The sequence below is a fragment of the Taeniopygia guttata genome, chromosome 31, assembly GCF_048771995.1.
Source record: "Taeniopygia guttata chromosome 31, bTaeGut7.mat, whole genome shotgun sequence".
NCBI classification, from domain to species: Eukaryota; Metazoa; Chordata; class Aves; order Passeriformes; family Estrildidae; genus Taeniopygia; species Taeniopygia guttata.
This window is the reverse complement of record NC_133056.1, coordinates 1,873,745-1,892,608: the sequence shown is the minus strand read 5'-3', so window position 1 is coordinate 1,892,608 and position 18,864 is coordinate 1,873,745. Positions and strand designations below refer to the sequence as shown.

Below are 18,864 nucleotides of genomic sequence, written 5' to 3'. Positions count from 1 at the left end.
AATTCCCCAAAATTCCCAAAATGTCCCAAAAATCTGCCCCAAAATTCCAAAAATTCTCCAAATTCCAAAAAATACACCCCAAAATTCTCCCAAAATATCTCAAATTCTCAAAACTCCTCCCCAAAATTCCAAATAAATGCCCCAAAGTCCCAAAAATCCACCCCAAATTTCCCCAAAAATTAAAAAAAACTCTGCCCAAAATTACAAAAATTATCCCAAAATTCCCAAAAGTCTCAAAAATCTGCCCCAAAATCCCCAAATTTCTCCCAAAAATTCCCTCCCCAAATCCCCAAAATTCACAAATTTCCCAAAAATTCCTCAAAATTCCCTAAAACGTCTCCCAAAATTCCCAAAAATTCGCCAAAAATTCTTTAAAATCCCCCCAAAATTCCCAAAAGTCCCAAAAAATCCCAAAATTACCCAAAATCCGCCCCAAAATTCCCCAAAATTCTCCCAAAAATTCCCCTAAATCTCCGAAAATTTCCCCACAATTCCCAAAAATCCTCCCCAAAATCCCAAATTTCCCAAAAATTCCCTAAAATTCTGCCAAAATTGTAATAAATCCGCCACAAAATTCCCAAAATTTTCAAAAAAATCTCCCAAAATTCAAAAAAATCTGCTTTAAAATTCTCAAAAATCCACCCAAAATTTGCCAAAATTCTGCCCCAAAGTTCCCAAAAATTCTCCCAAAATTCCCAAGAATTCCAAAAAATCCGCTCAAAAATTCCCAAATTCCCAAAATTCTCAGAAATCCTCCCAAAAACTCCTGAAAATTCCCCCAAAAGTTCCCCCAAACCCCGCCCCGAACCCCCCAGGACCCCCAAAATCTCGGGGCGCCCCTTTATGTCTCTGCTCAGAAATTCCAAACCCCCAAATTCCCAAAATTCCACCCAAAAATTCCCCAAAAATCCCCAAATTCCCCCAAAATTCCCCAATTTTCTCGCTCAGGATACAGCTGCAGCATCTCCCTGGGCGCCGCCATCTTGCCTCGCTTAGCCCCGCCCACTTCCGCCCAGTTTGCGCCGCCTCTCTATGACACTTCCTGTTCACTTCCGCTTCCCTCTCGCCGCCATTCCTGGCGTCGCTCTGGCTTCCATTCCTCCAACTCGCTTCCGCTTCCGGTGCCGCTCTGTCCTCCAGTCCTCCCAACTCGCTGCCACTTCCGGTGCCGCTCTGGCCCCGAGTCCTCCCAACTCGCTGCTCCCGGGGAGTTCTCGCCGATTTTTGGGGCTTTTTGGGGTTTTTTTTGGGGATTTTTGGGGATTTTTGGGGTTCCCCCAATTTTTAGGGTCCCCCCGCGGTGGTTTTGGGCGTTCCCGAGGGGGTTTTTGGGGTTCCCGGCGGGTTTTGGGGCCGATGCTGCTGACGGTGAAGGCGCTGCAGGGCCGCGAGTGCTGCCTGCAGGTGGGGGAGGGGCGGGGCCAGAATTGGGATTTTGGGGCATTTGGGGGGATTTTGGGGGGTTTGGGGGATTTTTTTGGGAAATTTTGGGATTTTCGGGTTTTTAGGGGGAACTTTTAGGATTTTCGGGGGATTTTGGCGGAGATTTTGGGATTTTGGGGATTGTTAGGGGAAATTTTGGGGGAATTTTTAAGGGAAATTTGAGGATATTTTTGGGGATTTGGGGATTTTTGGGGGGGATTTTGGGATTTTTGGGGGGATGTTTTGGGGATTTTCGGGTTTATAGGGGGAAATTTGGGGATTTTGGGGGGATTGTAGGATTTTGGGGGAATTTTTAGGGGAAATTTAGGGGGCATTTTGAGGGGGGATTTGGGAAAATTTGGGGGGATTTTGGGGCTTTTTAGGGGAAATTTTGGGGGATTTTGGGTTTTTTTGGGGGGATTTGGGGATTTTTGAGGGGAGGATTTGCAAATATTTTGGGGTTTTGTGGGGATTTTTTTGGCAATTTTGGAATTTTTTGGGGGCGAATTTGGGTTTTTTTAAGGGGGAATTTTGGGGATTTTTGGGGGGATTTTGGGGAGTTTTGACGGAATTTTGGGGAATTTTGGGATTTTTTTGGGGGGATTTTGACTTTTTTTTGAAATTTTGGGGAATTTTTTTGGGAATTTTCAGATTTTTGGTTTTGGGGATTATTCTGGGATGGATTTGGGGAATGTTGCGGGATTTTGGGGGATTTTTTAGGGAATTTTTTTCTTTATTTTTTTGGATTTTAGGGGTTTTTTTCAATTTTTTGAGGATTTTTTAAAGCTTTTTTTTGAATTTTTAGGGTTTTTTGCGGAAATTTTTGGGAATTTTGGGAAATTTTGGGAATCCGGGAATTTCGGTTTCGGGGACTATTCTGGGAAGGATTTTGGGAATTTTGGAGGATTTTTTAGGGGAATTTTTTCTTTATTTTTTAGGATTTTAGGGGGATTTTTTTGAATTTTCGATGGGTTTTTTTAGGATTTTTTGGGAATTTTTTGGAATTTTTGAGAATTCGGGAATTTCGGTTTCGGGGACTATTCTGGGATGGATTTTGGGAATTTTGAGGATTTTTCAGGGGAATTTTTTCGATTTTTGGTGGGTTTTTTTTTTATTTTTTGAGGATTTTTTGGGGAATGTTTTGGAGAATTTTTGGGAATTTGGGAATTGGGGAAATTTGGATTTGGGGACTATTTTGGGATGGATTCGAGGAAATTTTGAGGATTTTTTAGGGGATGTTTTTCTATTTTTTGGTGGTTTTTTTTTATTTTTGGGGATTTTTTGGGGGAATTTTTTGGGAATTTTTTTGGGAATTTTGGGAATTTTCCGGGAATTTTTTTTGAATTTCGGGAATTTCGATATTCTGTGACTATTCTGGGCTGGATCCCCCCCAAGTGGTCCCCGAGGGGCGCGTGGGGATTTGGGGGGATTTTTTGGGAATTTTGGGAGGTTTTTTTGGAATTTTTAGGGATTTTGGGGGGAAATTTTTGGGGGGAATTTTTTGGGAATTTTGGGAATTCGGGAATTTTGGTTTGAGGGATTATTCTGGGATGGATTTTGGGGAAATATTGAGGATTTTTTAGGGGAATTTTTTCTTTATTTTTTAGGATTTTAATGGGAATTTTTTGAATTTTTGATGGGTTTTTTTTGAATTTTTGGGGGAAATTTTTGGGAATTTTTGGGAATTTGGGAATTCGTTATTCCGTGACTATTCTGGGCTGGATCCCCCCAGGTGGCCCCCGAGGAGCGCGTGGGGACCCTCAAGGCTCTGGTGGCCGAGCGGCTGCAGGTCCCGGTGGAGCAGCAGCGGCTCCTGTTCCGCGGCAAGGCCCTGGCAGGTGAAATAATGGGAATTTGGGGAATTTGGGGAATTTTGGGGGGTTTGGGGGGGGTTTGGTAATTTGGGGGGGATTTGGAGAAATTTTGGGGGGATTTGTGGATTTTTTGGGGGATTTTTTGGGGTTTTTTTGGGTTTTTTGGGGGGTTTTTGGCCTTTTTTTATTATTATTTTGAATTTTGGGGGATTTTTTTTGGAATTTTTTGGGGATTTTGGGGGAATTTTTTGGGATTTTGGGGGAATTTTGGGGGGTTTTGCTGAAATTCTGGGGGGATTTAGAGAATTTTTGGGAATTTTGGGGGGTTTTTTGGCCTTTATTTTTTTGATTTTTGGGGAATTTTTAGGGAATTTTTGGCGGGTTTGGGCTTTGGTTTTTTTTTTGAATTTTGGGCATTTTTTGGGAATTTTGAGGGGATTTGGAGAAATTTTGGGGGCTTTTGGGGGGATTTCTGGAATTTTTTTTGATTTTTTGGCGCTTTTTCTGTTCAATTTTTGAATTTTTGGGAGATTTTTTTTGAATTTTTGGGGGATTTTTTTGGAATTTGGGAGATTTGGAAGGATGTTTTGGGAATATTTGGGGAATTTTTAGGGATTTTGGGAATTTGGGGAAATTTGGGGGGATTTTTAGGGGGTATTTTGCTAAATTGTGGTGGAATCTCGGGGTATATTTGGGGGTTTTTTTGGTTAAATTTATTTTTGGGGGAATTTTGGGGGTATTTTTAGGGTATTTTGGGGGTTTTTTTTTTTCAACTTCGGGATGTTATTTGGCCGTTTTTGGGCCATTTTTGGGCCGGTTTTGGGGTATTTTCACTCGGATTTTCAGCAAATTTTTGGGGTTTATTTTGGCCATTCTTGGGCATTTTTGGGCCGTTTTTGGGGCCGTTTTTTGGGGTAATTTTGGGAAATTTGGGGTTTTTTTTCAATTTCGGGCTATTTTTGGGCCGTTCTTGGGCCGTTTTTTGGGGTATTTTTTCTGGGATTTTCGGCAAATTTTGGAAGTTTATTTTGGTATTTTTGGGCCATTTTTGGACTGTTTTTGGGGCATTTTTTGGGGAATTTTCACTCGGATTTTCAGCAAATTTCGTGTGTTTATTTTGGCCATTTTTGGCCATTTTTGGCCATTTTTGGCCATTTTTGTGCCATTTTCGAGGTGAATAATTTGAATTTCCCCCAGACGAGCGCCGCCTGTGCGATTATTCCATCGGACCCTCAGCGCGGCTGAACCTCGTCCTGAAACCGCCCCCGGGGGGGGGAGGGGCAGGGGCAGGAGGGGGTGGGGGAGGGGCAGGGGAGGGTGGGGGAGGGGAAGGGGCCGCCCCTCCCCCCCTCCCGCCCCCCCCGAGCCCCTTCGGGCCCGAACTGGCGCCGATCCTCGGGCGGCACTTCGGGAGCCGCGACGGGGCGCGGGTGATGCAGCAGCTGCTGAAGGTGCGGAAAATCGGGATTTTGGGGAAAAAATGGGGAAAAAATCGGGGAATTTTGGGGGAAAAATTGGGGGAAAAATTGGGGGATTTTGGGGGAAAATTGGGGGAAAAATTGGGGGATTTTGGGGGAAAAATTGGGGGATTTTGGGGGAAAATTGGGGGATTTTGGGGGGAAATTTGGGGAAAAAAATTGGGGAATTTGGGGGGAAAAATCGGGGAATTTTGGGGGAAAATTGGGGAATTTGGGGGAAAAATTGGGGAATTTGGGGGAAAAATTGGGGGATTTGGGGGGGAAATTGGGGGATTTTGGGGGAAAATTTGGGGAATTTTGGGGGAAAATTTGGGGAATTTTGGGGGAATATTGGGATTTTTAGGGGATTTTTAGGGGATTTTGCGGAAAATTTGTGGGGTTTGGGGGAAAAATTGGTGAATATTGGGGGGATTTTTAGGGGGATTTTGGGGGGAATATTGGGATTTTTAGGGGATTTTTATGGGACTTCAATGGGATTTTGGGGAAAATTTGGGTGGATATTGGGGAACTTTGGGATTTTAGGGGATTTTTAGGGGGATTTTGGGGAAAGTTTGGGGGGTTTGGGGGAAAAAATTGGTGAATTTTGGGGGGATTTTTAGGGGGATTTTGGAGGAAATATTGGGATTTTTAGGGGATTTTTAGGGGGTTTTTATGGGATTTGGGGGAAAATTTGGGATTTTTAGGGGATTTTGGGGCGATTTTGGGGGAAAATTTGGTGAATTTTGGGGCAACTTGGGTGGATTTGGGGGATTTGGGGATTTTTAGAGAATTTGGGGCGATTTGGGGAAAATTTGGGGAATTTGGGGGAAAATTTGGTGAATTTGGGGGGATTGTGGGGGAATATTGGTGATTTTTAGGGGATTTTGGGGGAATTTTGGGTTTCTGGGTGGAATTTTTGGGTCTCTGGGTGGAATTTTTGGGTTATTTTGGGTTTCTGGGTGGGATTTTTGGGTTTCTGTGTGGGATTTTGGGGTTATTTTGGGTTCCCGGCTGATTTTTGGGGTTATTTTGGGGTTTCTGGGTGGGATTTTTTGGGTTTCTGGGTGGGATTTTTGGGGTTATTTTGGGTTCCCGGATTATTTTGGGGGTCCCGGCTGATTTTGGGGTTATTTTCGGTTTCTGGGTGGGATTTTTGGGGTTATTTTGGGGGTCCCGGCTGATTTTTGGGGTTATTTATTTTTGGGGGTCCCGGCTGATTTTTGGGTTATTTTGGGGGTCCCGGCTGATTATTTTTGGGGTCCCCCCCAGGATTACGATCGGGCGCTGCGCGGGCTCAGCCTGGACGAGTTGGAGCGTTTGGGGGCGCGGCTGCTGCAGGAGGGGGGAGGGGCGCCCCTCCCCCACCCCCCGCCCCTCCCCCACCCCCCGGAGTGCGGCCCCGCCCCCACCCCCTGAACCCAGCCCGAATTCACCCAAAAATACCCGAATTTACCCCAAAAATTCCCAATTTTACAGCGAATTTTACCCTAAAAATCCCCGAATTTACCCCAAAAATTCCCAATTTTACAGCGAATTTTACCCCCAAATTTCCCAATTTTACAGTGAATTTTACCCCAAAAATCCCCGAATTTACCCCAAAAATTCCCAATTTTACAGCGACTTTTACCCTAAAAATCCCCGAATTCACCCCAAAATCCCCGAATTTCGCCCAAAAAGTCCCAATTTTACAGCAAATCTTACCCCAAAAATCCCCGAATTTACTCAAAAATCACCAAATTGATCCAAAAATCCCTGAATTTACCCAAAAATCCCCGAATTTACCCTAAAAAATCCTGAATTTGCCCAAAAATCCCCAATTTTACAGCAAATTTTACCCCAAAATCCCCAAATTTGCCCAAAATCCCCAAATTTCACCCCAAAATCGCGGCGGGGCTGAATAAAGGAGAGAGAGAACGGCTCAGACTGGGCAAACTGGGATGGACTGGGAGGGACTGGGGGAAACTGGGAGCACTGGGAGGGTCCCTGAGGGGTTACTGGGAGCACTGGGAGGCAACTGGGAGGGAACTGGGCCGAACTGGGATGTACTGGGAGAGCCCTTGAGGGGTTACTGGGAGGGACTGGGAGGGAACTGGGAGGAACTGGGATGTACTGGGAGGGTCCTTGAAGGGTTACTGGGAGCACTGGGACATACTGGGATGTACTGGGAGAGCACCGTAAGCGCCGCCCGCCGCAGGGGCCGCCGGGAGTTGTAGTCCTGGCCTCACATCCGCCCCTGACGTCACTAGCACCGCCCACTCTCCCTCCTTATTGGCCAACCCTCCACCCCGCCCTCACTCCTGATTGGCCTATCCAATACGCCCTCCGATTGGCCGATCCCCACGCGGTGGGCGGGACGCGCGAGCTGATTGGTGCGCGCCGAGCGCGTCGGGCGCTGATTGGTGGAGGCGGGAACCCGGAAGTGGTGAGGGCAGCGCGGGGCGACAGCGGCGGTGAGGGGGAGGGGGCGGGGGGGGGACGACCCCAAATTTGGGGGTCCCGGGGGGGTCCCCTTAATTTTTGGGGTCCCGGGGGGGAGTCCCGGGAATTTTGGGGGTCCCGGGGGGGGTCCCGGGGAATTTTGGGGGGTCCTGGGGGGGATTCCCGGGAATTTTGGGGGATTCCCGGGAATTTTGGATCGGTTCTGGGAATTTTGGGGGGGGTCCCGATAATTTGGGGGGTCCTGAGGGGGTCCCGTTAATTTTGGTTGGTCCCGGGGGGGGTCCCGATAATTTGGGGGGGGGTCCCGTTAATTTTGGGGGTCCCTGGGGGGAATTCCCGGGAATTTTGGAAGGTCCCAAAAATTTTGGGGGTTCCCAGGGGGGGTCCCGATAATTTTGGGGGGGGGCCGATAATTTTGGGGGTCTCGGGGGGATTTTGGGGGTCCCTGACCCCCCCCTCCCCCCCCCCTTCACTTGCAGCCGCCCCGGAGCCCCATGAGAGCCGCGGGTACGGGGGGGGGAGGGGATTTGGGGGGATTTTGGGGGGATTTGGGGAAATTTGGGATTTTGGGGGGAAATTCTGGGATTTTGGAAAAAATTTGGGACATTTTTGGGGATTTTGGGGAAATGTGGGAAATTTTTGGGGGGGATTTTGGGGAACTTTGAGGAATATTGAGTTTTTGGGAGATTTTGGGAGAATTTGGGGAAAATTTGGGGGATTTTGGCAAAATTTAGGGGATTTTGGGGGAAATTTGGGAAAATTTGGGATTTTGGGGGGAAATTCTGGGATTTTGGAAAAAATTGGGGAATTTTTTTGAGGATTTTGGGGAAATTTGGGAAAATTTTGGAGGGGATTTTGGGGAACTTTGAGGAATTTTGGGTTTTGGGGGGAATTTTGGGAGATTTTTGGGGAATTTTGGGAAAATTTGGGGAATTGTAGCAGAATTTAGGGGATTTTGGGGGAAATTTTGGAAAATTTGGGATTTTGGGGGGAAATTCTGGGATTTTGGAAAAAAACTGGGAAATTTTTTAGGATTTTGAGGGAACTTTGAGGAAATTTTGGGGGGATTGTGGTTTTTTTGGGGAATTTTGGGAGATTTTGGGGATTTCTTGGATTTTGGGGGGAAATTCTGGGATTTTGGAAAAAATTTTGGACATTTTTGAGGAATTTTGGGGGAACTTTGGGGAAATTTTGGGGGATTTTGGGAACTTTGAGGAATTTTGGGGGGATTTTGGGGTTTTTTGGGGAATTTTGGGAGATTTTGGGGGGATTGGAGGGAAATTTGGGGTTTTGGGGGGAAATTCTGGGATTTTGGAAAAAATTTGGGAAATTTTGGAGGATTTTGGGGGGAACTTTGGGAAAATTTTGGGGGCAATTTTGGGAACTTTGAGAATTTTGGGGTGGATTTTGGGGGATTTTTGAAATTTTGGGAGATTTTGGGGGGATTTGGTTGAAATTTGGGGGTTTATGGGAAGTATTGGGGAATTTGGGAAAAAATTGGGGATATTTGTGCAGGATTTGGGAGATTTTGGGGAAATTTTTGGGAATTTTAGGAGGATTTTAGAGATTTCGGGGGATTTTGGGGGAAATTCTGGGATTTTTGGGGACTTTGTGGGAATTTTGGGGGAATTTGGGGAATTTTGGTGAATTTTTCGGGTGTTTTTGGGGAGGTTTTGGAAATTTTGGGGATAATTTTTGTGTTATTTTGGGCTGATTTTTAGGATATTTTGGGATGATTTTTGGGGTATTTTTGGGTTGCTTTTTGGGGCATTTTTGGGGATTTTTGGGCTATTTTTGGGGTGTTTTTGGGCTGGTTTTTGGGGTTTTTTTGGGGATGATTTTTGGGATGATTTTTGGGCTGTTTTTTGGGGTGGTTTTGGCTGGTTTTTGGGGTATTTTGGGGCTGTTTTTGGGGTGGTTTTGGGCTGGTTTTTGGGCTGTTTTTTGGGGTGTTTTTGGGTTGTTTTGGGTTGGGTTTTGGGATGATTTTGGGCTGTTTTTGGGTTGTTTTTCGGATGATTTTTGGACTGTTTTTGGGTTGGTTTGGGCTGTTTTTTGGGGTGGTTTTGGGCTGGTTTTTGCGGTGGTTTTGGGCTGTATTTTGGGGTGTTTTGGAGTTTTGGGCTGTTTTTGGGGTGGGTTTTGGGGTGGTTTCAGGTTGTTTTTGGCTGTTTTCGGCGTGATTTTTTGGGATGATTTTTGGGCTGGTTTTGGGCTGGTTTTTGGGGTGATTTTGGGCTGATTTTGGGCTGTTTTTTGGGGTGCGTTTGGGGTATTTTTGGGCTGGTTTTGGGCCGATTTTGGCTGTTTCTGACCCCCCCAGGCCCCCTCCGCCTCCTGGCCCTGGGGGCCGCGGCCGGGCTGGCCTGGCTGGCGATGACGTCACTGCTGGGCCCGCCCCGGGCCCCGCCCACCCTGCTGCGGCTGCTGCGGCGTGAGTGGGCGGGGCCAGGGGGCGGGGCCAAAAGGGGCGGGGCCAGAGGGGGCGGGGCCAGAGGGGGCGGGGCTAGAGGGGGCGGTGCTAAAGGAGCGACCAAAATAACCCACTGGGGGCGGGGCCAAGGGGGCGTGACTAAAGGGGCGTGGCCAGAGGCGCGGCCAAAATAATCCACTGGGGGCGGGGCCAAAGGGGGCGGGGCTAAAGGGGAGGACAAAATAACCCAGTGGGGCGGGGCTAAAGGGGGCAGGGCTAAAAGGGCGGGGCCAAGGGGGTGGGGACAAAGGGGCGGGGACAAAGGGGCGGGGCTAGGGAGAAAAATAACCCAGTGGGGGCGGGACTAAAGGGGGCGGGGCTAAAGTGGGGACAAAATAACCCAGTGGGGGCGGGGAGAAAGGGGCGGGGCTAATAAGGGCGGGGCCAAAAGGGGCGGGCCTAAAGGGGAGGAAAAATAACCCACTGGGGGTGGGGCTAAAGGGGGCGGGGCCAAAGAGGCGGAGCTAAAGGAAAGGCCAAAATAACCCAGTGGGGCGGAGCCAAAGGGGGCGGGGCCAACGGGGAGGAAAAATAACCCGGTGGGGGCGGGGCCAAAGGGGGAGGGGCTAAAGGAGAGGCCAAAATAACCCAGTGGGGGTGGGGCTGAAGGGGAGGCCAAAATAACCCACTGGGGGCGGGGCTAAACAGAGGCCAGATGTCGTTAAGCCCCGCCCCCGGAGCCCATTAAGCCCCGCCCCTTTTAAGCCCCGCCCCTTTTCCACCTGCAGGTGATGAGGCCCCGCCCACGGCAGGTGAGGGGGAGGGGCCAAATCCATGGGGGAGGGGCCAATTAAATTGGGTGAGGCACTAATTAAAAGGGGGAGGGGTTAATTACATTGGGGGAAGGGCTAATTAAATTGGGAGGGGCAATTAAATTGGGAGGAAGAGAAATTAAGAGGGGAAGGGACTAATTAAATGAGGGAGGGGCTAATTAAATGGAAAGGGGCAATTTAATTGGGGAGGGACCAATTAATTGGGGGAGGGGATAATTAAATTAGGGAGGGGTAATTAAATGGGGATGGGCTAATTAAATGAGTTTGGGGCTAAATAAATTGGGGGAGGGGCAATTAAATTGGGGGAGGGGCCAATTAAATGGAGGAGGGGCCAATTAAATTAGGGAGGGGCTAATTAAATGGGGAAGGGCAATTGGGGAGGGGTTAATTAAATTGGGGAGGGGCAATTAAATTGGGGGAGGGGCCAATTACATTGAAGAGGAGCCAATTCAATGGGGGAGGGGCAATTAAAAAATGACAGGTTAATTAAATTGGGGGAGGGGCAATTAAATTAAGGGAGGTGTTAATTAAATTGTGGGTGGGGCCAATTGCAAAAGGGGCGGGGCAAGTCAGGATTTTTGGGGGGCATCCCGGGATTTTTATTTTTGTGGGGGTCCCGGCACTTTTTTGGGGGGTCCCGTGAATTTTTTTGGGGGGTGCCCGGAATTTTTTTTGGGGGGTTCTCAGGATTTTTTTATTTTTTTGGGGGGTCCCGGGATGTTTTTTGGGGGGGATTCTCGGGATTTTTTTATTTTTTTTGGGGGGGGGGGGGGTCACGGAATTTTTTTGGGGGGGGTCTTGGGATATTTTTTGGGGGGGGGAGGGTCCCGGGATTTTTTTTGGGGGGTGTCCCCGGAATTTTTTAGAGGGGGCTCTAGGAATTTATTTTTTGGGGGGGTTCCCGGGATTTTTTTGGGGGGGGTCTCACTGGCCCCGCCCCCCGGCAGAGCCCCGCCCCCCCCGGTTCAAGTGCGGCCTCCCCCGGCCCTGCCCCCCCCGGCACTTCGCCTTCCGCCTCCTGAGCGGCGCCGCCAACGTGGTGGGACCGAGAATCTGCCTGGAGGGGCGAGAGTGAGAGGGGGAGGGGATAGAGGGGGTGGGGGAGGGGCTAAATGGGGTGGGGGAGGGGCCGAGGATCTGCCTGGAGGGACGAGAGTGAGAGGGGGAGGGGATAAAATGGGGGGGAGGGGATAGAGGGGGGGGGAGGGGCTAATGGGGTGGGGGAGGGGCTAATGGGTGGGGGAGGGGCTAAAGGGTGGGGAAGGGGCTACAGGGGGAGAGGTGGGACCGAGGATCTGCCTGGAGGGGTGAGAGTGAGAGGGGGAGGGGCCAAGGGGGGGGAGGGGCTAAAGGGGTGGGGAAGGGTAAATGGGGTGGGGGAGAGGCTAAATGGGGTGGGGGAGGGGCTGGGGAGGGGCTAAATGTGGTAGGGGAGGGGCCGAGGATCTGCCTGGAGGGCACAGAGTGAGAGGGGGAGGGGAGAAATGGGTGGGGGAGGGGCTAAATGTGGTAGGGGAGGGGAAAATGGGGTAGGGGAGGGGCTAAAGGGGTGGGGAAGGGTTAAAATGGGTGGGGGAGGGGTTAATGGTGTGGGGGAGGGGCTAAAGGGGTAGGGGAGGAGCTAAAGGGGCAGGAGAGGGGCTAAAGGGTGGGGGAGGGGCTGAAGGGGATGGGGGAGGGGCTAAAGAGGTGGGGGAGGGGTTAATGGGGTGGGGGGGCTAAATGGAGAGGGGGAGGAGCTAAAGAGGTGGGGGAGGCCTTAAAATGGGTGGGGGAGTGGTTAAAGAGGTGGGGGAGGGGTTAAAGGGGTGGGGGAGGAGCTATGGGGTGGGGGAGGGGCTAAATATGGTAGGGGAGGGACTAATGGGGTGGGGGAGGGGAAAATAAGGTAGGGGAGGGGCTAAATGGGGTGGGGAAGGGGTTAAAACGGGTGGGGGAAGGGCTACATGGGGTGGGGGAGGGGCTGGAGATCATCCTGGAGGGGTGAGTGGGGGAGGAGAAATGGGGTGGGGGAGGGGCTAAAGGGGTCAGGGAAGGGTTAAAACGGGTGGGGGAGGGGTTAATGGGGTGGGGGAGGGGCTGGGGGCGGGGTTTGATGCTGACCCCGCCCCTCCCCTCCCCCCCAGGTTGATGAGCAGCGTCAAGAACAACGTGGGGAGGGGCCTGAACATCGCCCTGGTCAATGGTGGGGGAGGGGCGGGGAGGGGCCAGGGAGGGGCCAGGGAGGTGGGGGAGGGGTCAGTGGGGTAAGGGAGGGGTCAGGGAGGTAGGGGAGGGGCCAGTGGGGTGGGGGAGGGGCCGGTGGGGCGGGGGAGGGGCTTAGAGGGGTGGGGGAGAGGCAAAACCAGAACAGGGGGAGGAGCCAATGGCACGGGGGGAGGGGCAGATTTGGGCGGGGGAGGGGCAGATTTGGGAGGGGGAGGGGCAAGTTTTGGAGGGGGAGGGGCAGATTTGGGAGGGGGAGGGGCAGATTTGAGGGGGAGGGGCAAGTTTGGGAGGGGGAGGGGCAGATTTGGGGGGAGGGGCAGATTTTGGAGGGGGAGGGGCAGATTTGGGAGGGGGAGGGGCAAGTTTGGGAGGGGGAGGGCAGATTTGAGGGGAGGGGCAGATTTGGGGGGGGAGGGGTTCTTCCCCTCCTCCTGCCCCTCCCCCCCTCACCCGCTGCCCCTCCCCCCAGGGGTCAGCGGGGAGCTGATCGCGGCCCAGGCTTTCGACATGTGGGCAGGGGGTGAGCGGCCCCTCCCCCACCCACCCTGACCCTCCCCCACCTCCCCTGATCCTCCCCCTCCCAAATTTGCCCCTCCCCCACCCTTTCCTGGCCCCTCCCCCTCCCTTTTCCCCTCCCCCATCCTCCTATGCCCCTCCCCCCAAATCTGCCCCTCCCCCACCTCAAATATGCCCCTCCCCCCCAATCTGCCCCTCCCCCACCCCTCCCTGGCCCCGCCCATTTTTGGGATTTTTCCCCTCATTTTTGGGTCAATTTCCCCCTTTTTTTTTGGTTGATTTTTCCCCATTTTTTGGGTTCTTTTCCCCCACTTTTGGCTGGATTTTTTGCCCCATTTTTGGGGTTCTTTCCCCCGATTTTCGGGGATCTTTTCCCCGATTTTTGGGTTGATTCCCCACAACTTTTGGGGTTCTGTTCCCCGAGTTTTAGGGTTCTTTTCCCTGATTTTTGGGGCGAAAATCCCCCCCCAATTTTTGATTGATTTTCCCTCATTTTTGAGGTTCTTTCCCCCATTTTTGCGTTGATTTCCCCCACTTTTGGCTGGATTTTTTTGCCCCATTTTCAGGGTTCTTTCCCCCAATTTTCGGGGTTCTTTGCCCTGATTTTCGGGGGTTTTTTTCCCCTGTTTTTGGGGTTTTTTTCCCCGATTTTTGGGGTTTTTTTCCCCGATTTTTGGGGTGATTTCCCCCGATTTTCGGGGTTCTTTGCCCTGATTTTCGGGGGTTTTTTTCCCCGATTTTTGGGGTTTTTTCCCCCGATTTTTGGGGGTTTTTTCCCCCAATTTTTGGGGTTCTTTGCCCCAATTTTTGGGTTGATTTCCCCCGATTTTTGGGGTTTTTTGCCCCGATTTTTGGGGTGATTTCCCGTTTCCCCAGACGTTGAGGACCTGCTGCGTTTCCTGCGGCCGCTGCACGAGGGGACGTTGGTGCTCGTGGCCTCCTACGACGACCCCGCCACCAAGTCAGCCCGGGGGGTTTGGGGGATCTTGGGGGATTTGGGGGTGTCTTGGGGAGGTTTTGGGGGGTCCCAGGGGGGATTTGGGGGATCCCAGGGGGGATTTGGGGGGTCCTGGGGGGTTTTGGGGGGGATTTGGGGGTGTCTTGGGGGGATTTGGGGGATTCCAGGGGGGATTTGGAGGGTCCTGGGGGGATTTGGGGACATTTGGGGGGTCCCTGGGGGTGTTTTGGGGGGTACTGGGGGGATTTGGGAGATCCCTGAGGGGTTTAGGAGGTCCTGGAGGGGATTTGGGGGGATTTGGGGGGGATTTGGGGGGTCCTGGGGGGATTTGGGGGGAATTTGGGGGATCCCTGGGGGGTTTAGGAGGTCCTGGAGGGGATTTGGGGGGTCCTGGTGGAGATTTGGGGTGGTTTTGGGGGGTCTTTGGGAGGTTTTGGGGGGTCCTGGGGGGGTTTGGGGGATTCCAGGGGGGATTTGGAGGGTCCTGGGTGGATTTGGGGACATTTGGGGGGTCCCTGGGGGTGTTTTGGGGGGTACTGGGGGGATTTGGGAGATCCCAGGGGGGTTTAGGAGGTCCTGGAGGGGATTTGGGGGGATTTGGGGGGGATTTGGGGGGTCCTGGGGGGATTTTGGGGGGGATTTGGGGGATCCATGGAGGGTTTAGGAGGTCCTGGAGGGGATTTGGGGGGTCCTGGTGGAGATTTGGGGGGGGTTTGGGGGGTCTTGGGGAGGATTTGGGGACATTTGGAGGGGTCTGAGGGGGATTTGGGGGGGTTTGGGGGGGATTTGGGGGATCCCTGAGGGGTTTAGGAGGTCCTGGAGGGGATTTGGGGGGATTTGGGGGGTCCTGGGGGGATTTGGGGGGGATTTGGGGGGGATTTGGGAGATCCCAGGGGGGTTTTGGGGGGTCTTGGGGAGGATTTGTGGTCCCCTGAGGAGATTTGGGGAGGTCCCGGCGGGGATTTGGGGTGATCTGAGGGGTTCTTGGGGAGGTTTTGGGGTTCCCTGGGGAGTTTTGGGGCCCCGGTTGAGTTTTTGGGGTCCCCTGAGGGTTTTTTGGGGTGCCGGGGCTGTTACTGGGGTCCCTGGTTGGGATTTTTGGGGTTTCTGGGCTGTTTTTGGGGTCCCCTGAGGGTTTTTGGGTACCCTGAGGTTTTTTGGGGTGCTGGGAGATTTTTTGGGGTCCCGGGGCAGTTTTTGGGTTCTGGGGCAGTTTTTGGGGTGCCGGGGCTGTTTTTTGGGGTTTCTGGGCTGTTTTTGGGGTCCCCGGGCAGTTTTTGGGGTTCTGGGGCAGTTTTGGGGTCCTGGGGCTGTTTTTGGGGTCCCAGAGCAGTTTTTGGGGTCCCAGGGCAGTTTTTGGGTTCCCAGGGCTGTTTTTGGGGTCCCAGAGCAGTTTTTGGGGCCCCGGGGCTGTTTTTGGGGTACCAGGGCAGTTTTTGGGGTCCCGGGGCCATTTTTGGGGTGCCGGGGCTGGTTTTGGGGTACCAGGACAGTTTTTGGGGTCCCGGGGCTGTTTTTGGGGTTTCTGGTCTGTTTTTGGGGTGCTGGGGCAGTTTTTGGGGTACCAGGGCAGTTTTTGGGGTCCCAGGGCAGTTTTTGGGGTCCCAGGGCCATTTTTGGGGTCCCAGGGCAGTTTTTGGGGTGCCCCTGACCCCCTTTCCCCCCCAGGCTGACCGAGGAGAGCCGTCGGATTTTCGGGGAGCTCGGCAGCGCCGTGGCCAAAGATTTGGGGTTCAGGGACAGTTGGGTGTTCCTGGGGGCCAAAGGGGTGCAGGACAGGAGCCCCTTCGAGCAGGTCAGAATTTGGGGGGCCCGGGGGGGTTTGGGGGGTCGGGGGTACATTTGGGGGATTTTGGGGGGATTTTGGGGCTTAAAGGGGATTTTTGGGGGGTTTAAAGGGGATTTTGGGGGGATTTGGGGGATTTCTGGGGGGATTTTGGGGGATTTAGGGGGGTTGAAAGGGGACTTTTGGGGGGATTTTAGGGGAATTTTGGGGGGGTTTGGCGGCTTAAAGGGGATTTTAGGGGGTTTTAAGGGGATTTTTGGGAGGATTTGGGGGGTTTAAAGGGGAGATTTGGGGAAATTTGGGGGGGATTTTGAGAGGGTTTGGGGGGATTTTAGGGGATTTGGGGGGTTTAAAGGGGATTTTAGGGGATTTGGGGGGGATTTTGGGGGGTTTGGGGTGGATTTGGGGCATTTAAAGGGGATTTTGGGGGATTTTGGGGGGATTTTAGGGGATTTGGGGGGTTTAAAGGGGATTTTTGGGGGGATTTTTGGGGTTTTAGGGGATTTTAGGGGATTTGGGGGGTTTAAAGGGGATTTTTGGGGGGATTTTTGGGGTTTTAGGGGATTTTAGGGGATTTGGGGGGAAATTTGGGGAATTTGGTGGGATTTTGGGGCATTTAAAGGGGATTTTGGGGGGGATTTTGGGGTGATTTGGGGGTATTTTGCAGGGGATTTGGGTTTTTTTTTTTGGGAATTTTGGGAGATTGGGGGATTTGGGGGATTTTGGGGAGGATTTTGGGGTGATTTGGGGTGATTTTGAGGATTTTGGGGGTGATTTTGGGGCATTTTGGGGGTGATTTTGGGGGATTTGGGGTGATTTGGGGGTGATTTTGGGTGATTTTGGGGGGATTTTGGGGTGATTTGGGGGGGATTTTGCGGGATATTTTTGGGAATTTGGGGTGATCGGGGGATTTGGGGGATTTTGGGGGGATTTTGGGGTGATTTTGTGGGATTTTGGGGGGGATTTTGGGGTGATTTTGGGTGATTTTGGCATGATGGATTTTGGGGTGATTTGTGGGATTTTGGGGGGATTTTGGGGTGATGGATTTTGGGGGGATATTGGGGGGATTTTGGGGGATTTTGGGCTGATGGATTTTGGGGGGATTTTGGGGGATTTTGGGGTGATGGATTTTGGGGTGATTTTGGGGATTTTGGGGTTATTTGGGTGGATTTTGGGGTGATTTTGGGGATTTTGGGCCCCGCAGCACGTCCGGAACAGCCGCGGCTCCAACAAGTACGAGGGGTGGCCGCAGGCGCTGGAGCTCGGGGGGTGCGTCCCCCAGCGCCCCCCGGGGTGACCCCGAAACCAAAGGGGGGACCCCGAAATCGGGGGGACCCCAAAACCCACAGAGACCCCAAAAACCCCACAGGAACCCCCAAAAAACCCCCCACAGAGACCCCAAAAACCCCACAGAGACCCCAAATAAAGCTCGGGCTGGTTCTGGAGTTGGGGGTCCGGCCCTGTGGGGGATGGGGGGGTTGTGCCCCATAAGTGCCAGGGGTGGCTCTGCCCCATAAGTGAGGGGCTGTGACCCCAAAAATGGCTCTGCCCCATAAGTGAGGGGCTGTGACCCCAAAAATGGCTCTGCCCCATAAGTGAGGGGCTGTGACCCCAAAAATGGCTCTGCCCCATAAGCGCCAGAGGAGCTGTGCCCCACAAGCGCCAGGGTGGCTTTGCCCCCAAAGTGAGGGGCTGTGCCCCATAAGTGCCATGGGGTGGGGAGTGACCCCAAAACGAGGAGCTCTGCCCCATAAGTGAGGGGCTGTGCCCCATAAGTGCCAGAGGCTGTGCCCCATAAGTGCCAGGGTGGCTCTGCCCCCCACGTGAGGGGTTCTGCCCCACAAGTGAGGGGCTGTGACCCCAAAAATGGCTCTGCCCCATAAGTGAGGGGCTGTCCCCATAAGTGAGGTCTGTGCCCCATAAGTGAGGTCTGTGCCCCATAAGTGAGGGGCGGTGCCCCATAAGTGAGGTCTGTGCCCCATAAGTGCCATGGGGCGGCTCTGCCCCATAACATACCATAATAACGACGATGGGCGGGGCTATGCTAATGAATCCCCTGTCGGAAACGAGGCGGGGCGAATGCAAATAAAGCGGCGCGTTCGGCCAATCACGATGCGGGGCGGGGAAAAGGCGATGGGCGGGGCTACGACTGAACGGCGGGTGGGTGTTTGCATAAAGGGGCGGGGCTATGCAAAAACAGCGGGTGTGTGTTTGCATAAAGGGGCGGGGCTACAACTAAACAGTGGGTCGTTATTTGCATAAAGGGGCGGGGCTATGCAAGAACAGCGGGTCTTTATTTGCATAAAGGGGCGGGGCTATGCAAGAACAGCGTGTGGTCGTTTGCATAAAGGGGCGGGGCCCGATGGTCCCAGTATGATCCCAGTATGATCCCAGTATATCCCAGTATGGTCCCAGTGTGATCTCAGTATGATCCCAGTGTGATCCCAGTATGGTGCCAGTGTGATCCCAGTATATCCCAGTATATCCCAGTATGATCCCAGTATATCCCAGTATGGTCCCAGTGTGATCCCAGTATGATCCCAGTATGGTCCCAGTGTGATCCCAGTATATCCCAGTATGATCCCAGTGTGATCCCAGTATATCCCAGTATGATCCCAGTGTGATCCCAGTATATCCCAGTATGGTCCCAGTGTGATCCCAGTATATCCCAGTATGGTCCCAGTGTGATCCCAGTATATCCCAGTATGGTCCCAGTGTGATCCCAGTATATCCCAGTATGGTCCCAGTGTGATCCCAGTATATCCCAGTATGGTCCCAGTGTGATCCTCCCCGCGGCTGGGAGGAGGAGGAGGAGCAGGAGGAGGAGGCGGAGGAGGAGGAAGAAGAGGAGGAAGAGGAGGAGGAGGAAGAGGAGGAGGAGGAGGAAGAAGAGGAGGAGGCGGAAGAAGAGGAAGAGGCGGAGCGGCCGCGGAGCCGCAGCCGAGCCCGGCCGGGTCGGGGGGCTCCGGGACCGCCGCCCCCTCCCCGCAGGTGCCCGACACCCTCGACTGTACTGGG

At 52.5% G+C, this 18,864-nt stretch overlaps 2 protein-coding genes across 5 annotated transcripts; both read left to right on the top strand.

Annotated features, from left to right (window-relative positions):
* Positions 1-1,124: 1,124 nt before the first annotated feature.
* Positions 1,125-6,109, top strand: UBL4A (ubiquitin like 4A). Its single transcript, XM_072920213.1, has 4 exons — positions 1,125-1,404; positions 3,155-3,260; positions 4,434-4,687; positions 5,963-6,109. Exons 1-4 carry the CDS (start codon positions 1,357-1,359, stop codon positions 6,107-6,109), a joined length of 555 nt encoding a protein of 184 aa, XP_072776314.1. The 5' UTR covers positions 1,125-1,356.
* Positions 6,110-6,983: 874 nt separating this feature from the next.
* FAM3A (FAM3 metabolism regulating signaling molecule A) lies at positions 6,984-17,291 on the top strand. 4 transcript variants are annotated; one of them, XM_072920348.1, is made up of 11 exons: positions 7,018-7,143; positions 7,612-7,639; positions 9,456-9,566; positions 10,334-10,357; positions 11,326-11,417; positions 11,660-11,685; positions 12,505-12,563; positions 13,056-13,106; positions 13,979-14,063; positions 15,729-15,855; positions 17,051-17,291. In XM_072920348.1, exons 2-11 carry the CDS (start codon positions 7,627-7,629, stop codon positions 17,141-17,143), a joined length of 681 nt encoding a protein of 226 aa, XP_072776449.1. In that variant the 5' UTR covers positions 7,018-7,143; positions 7,612-7,626; the 3' UTR covers positions 17,144-17,291. The 4 variants fall into 4 exon arrangements, with proteins under 4 accessions (XP_072776448.1, XP_072776449.1, XP_072776447.1 ...); XM_072920347.1 differs by lacking the exon at positions 11,660-11,685 and having other exon boundaries at positions 6,984-7,115; positions 11,326-11,449; XM_072920346.1 differs by lacking the exon at positions 11,660-11,685 and having other exon boundaries at positions 11,326-11,449.
* The last annotated feature ends 1,573 nt before the right edge of the window (positions 17,292-18,864 follow it).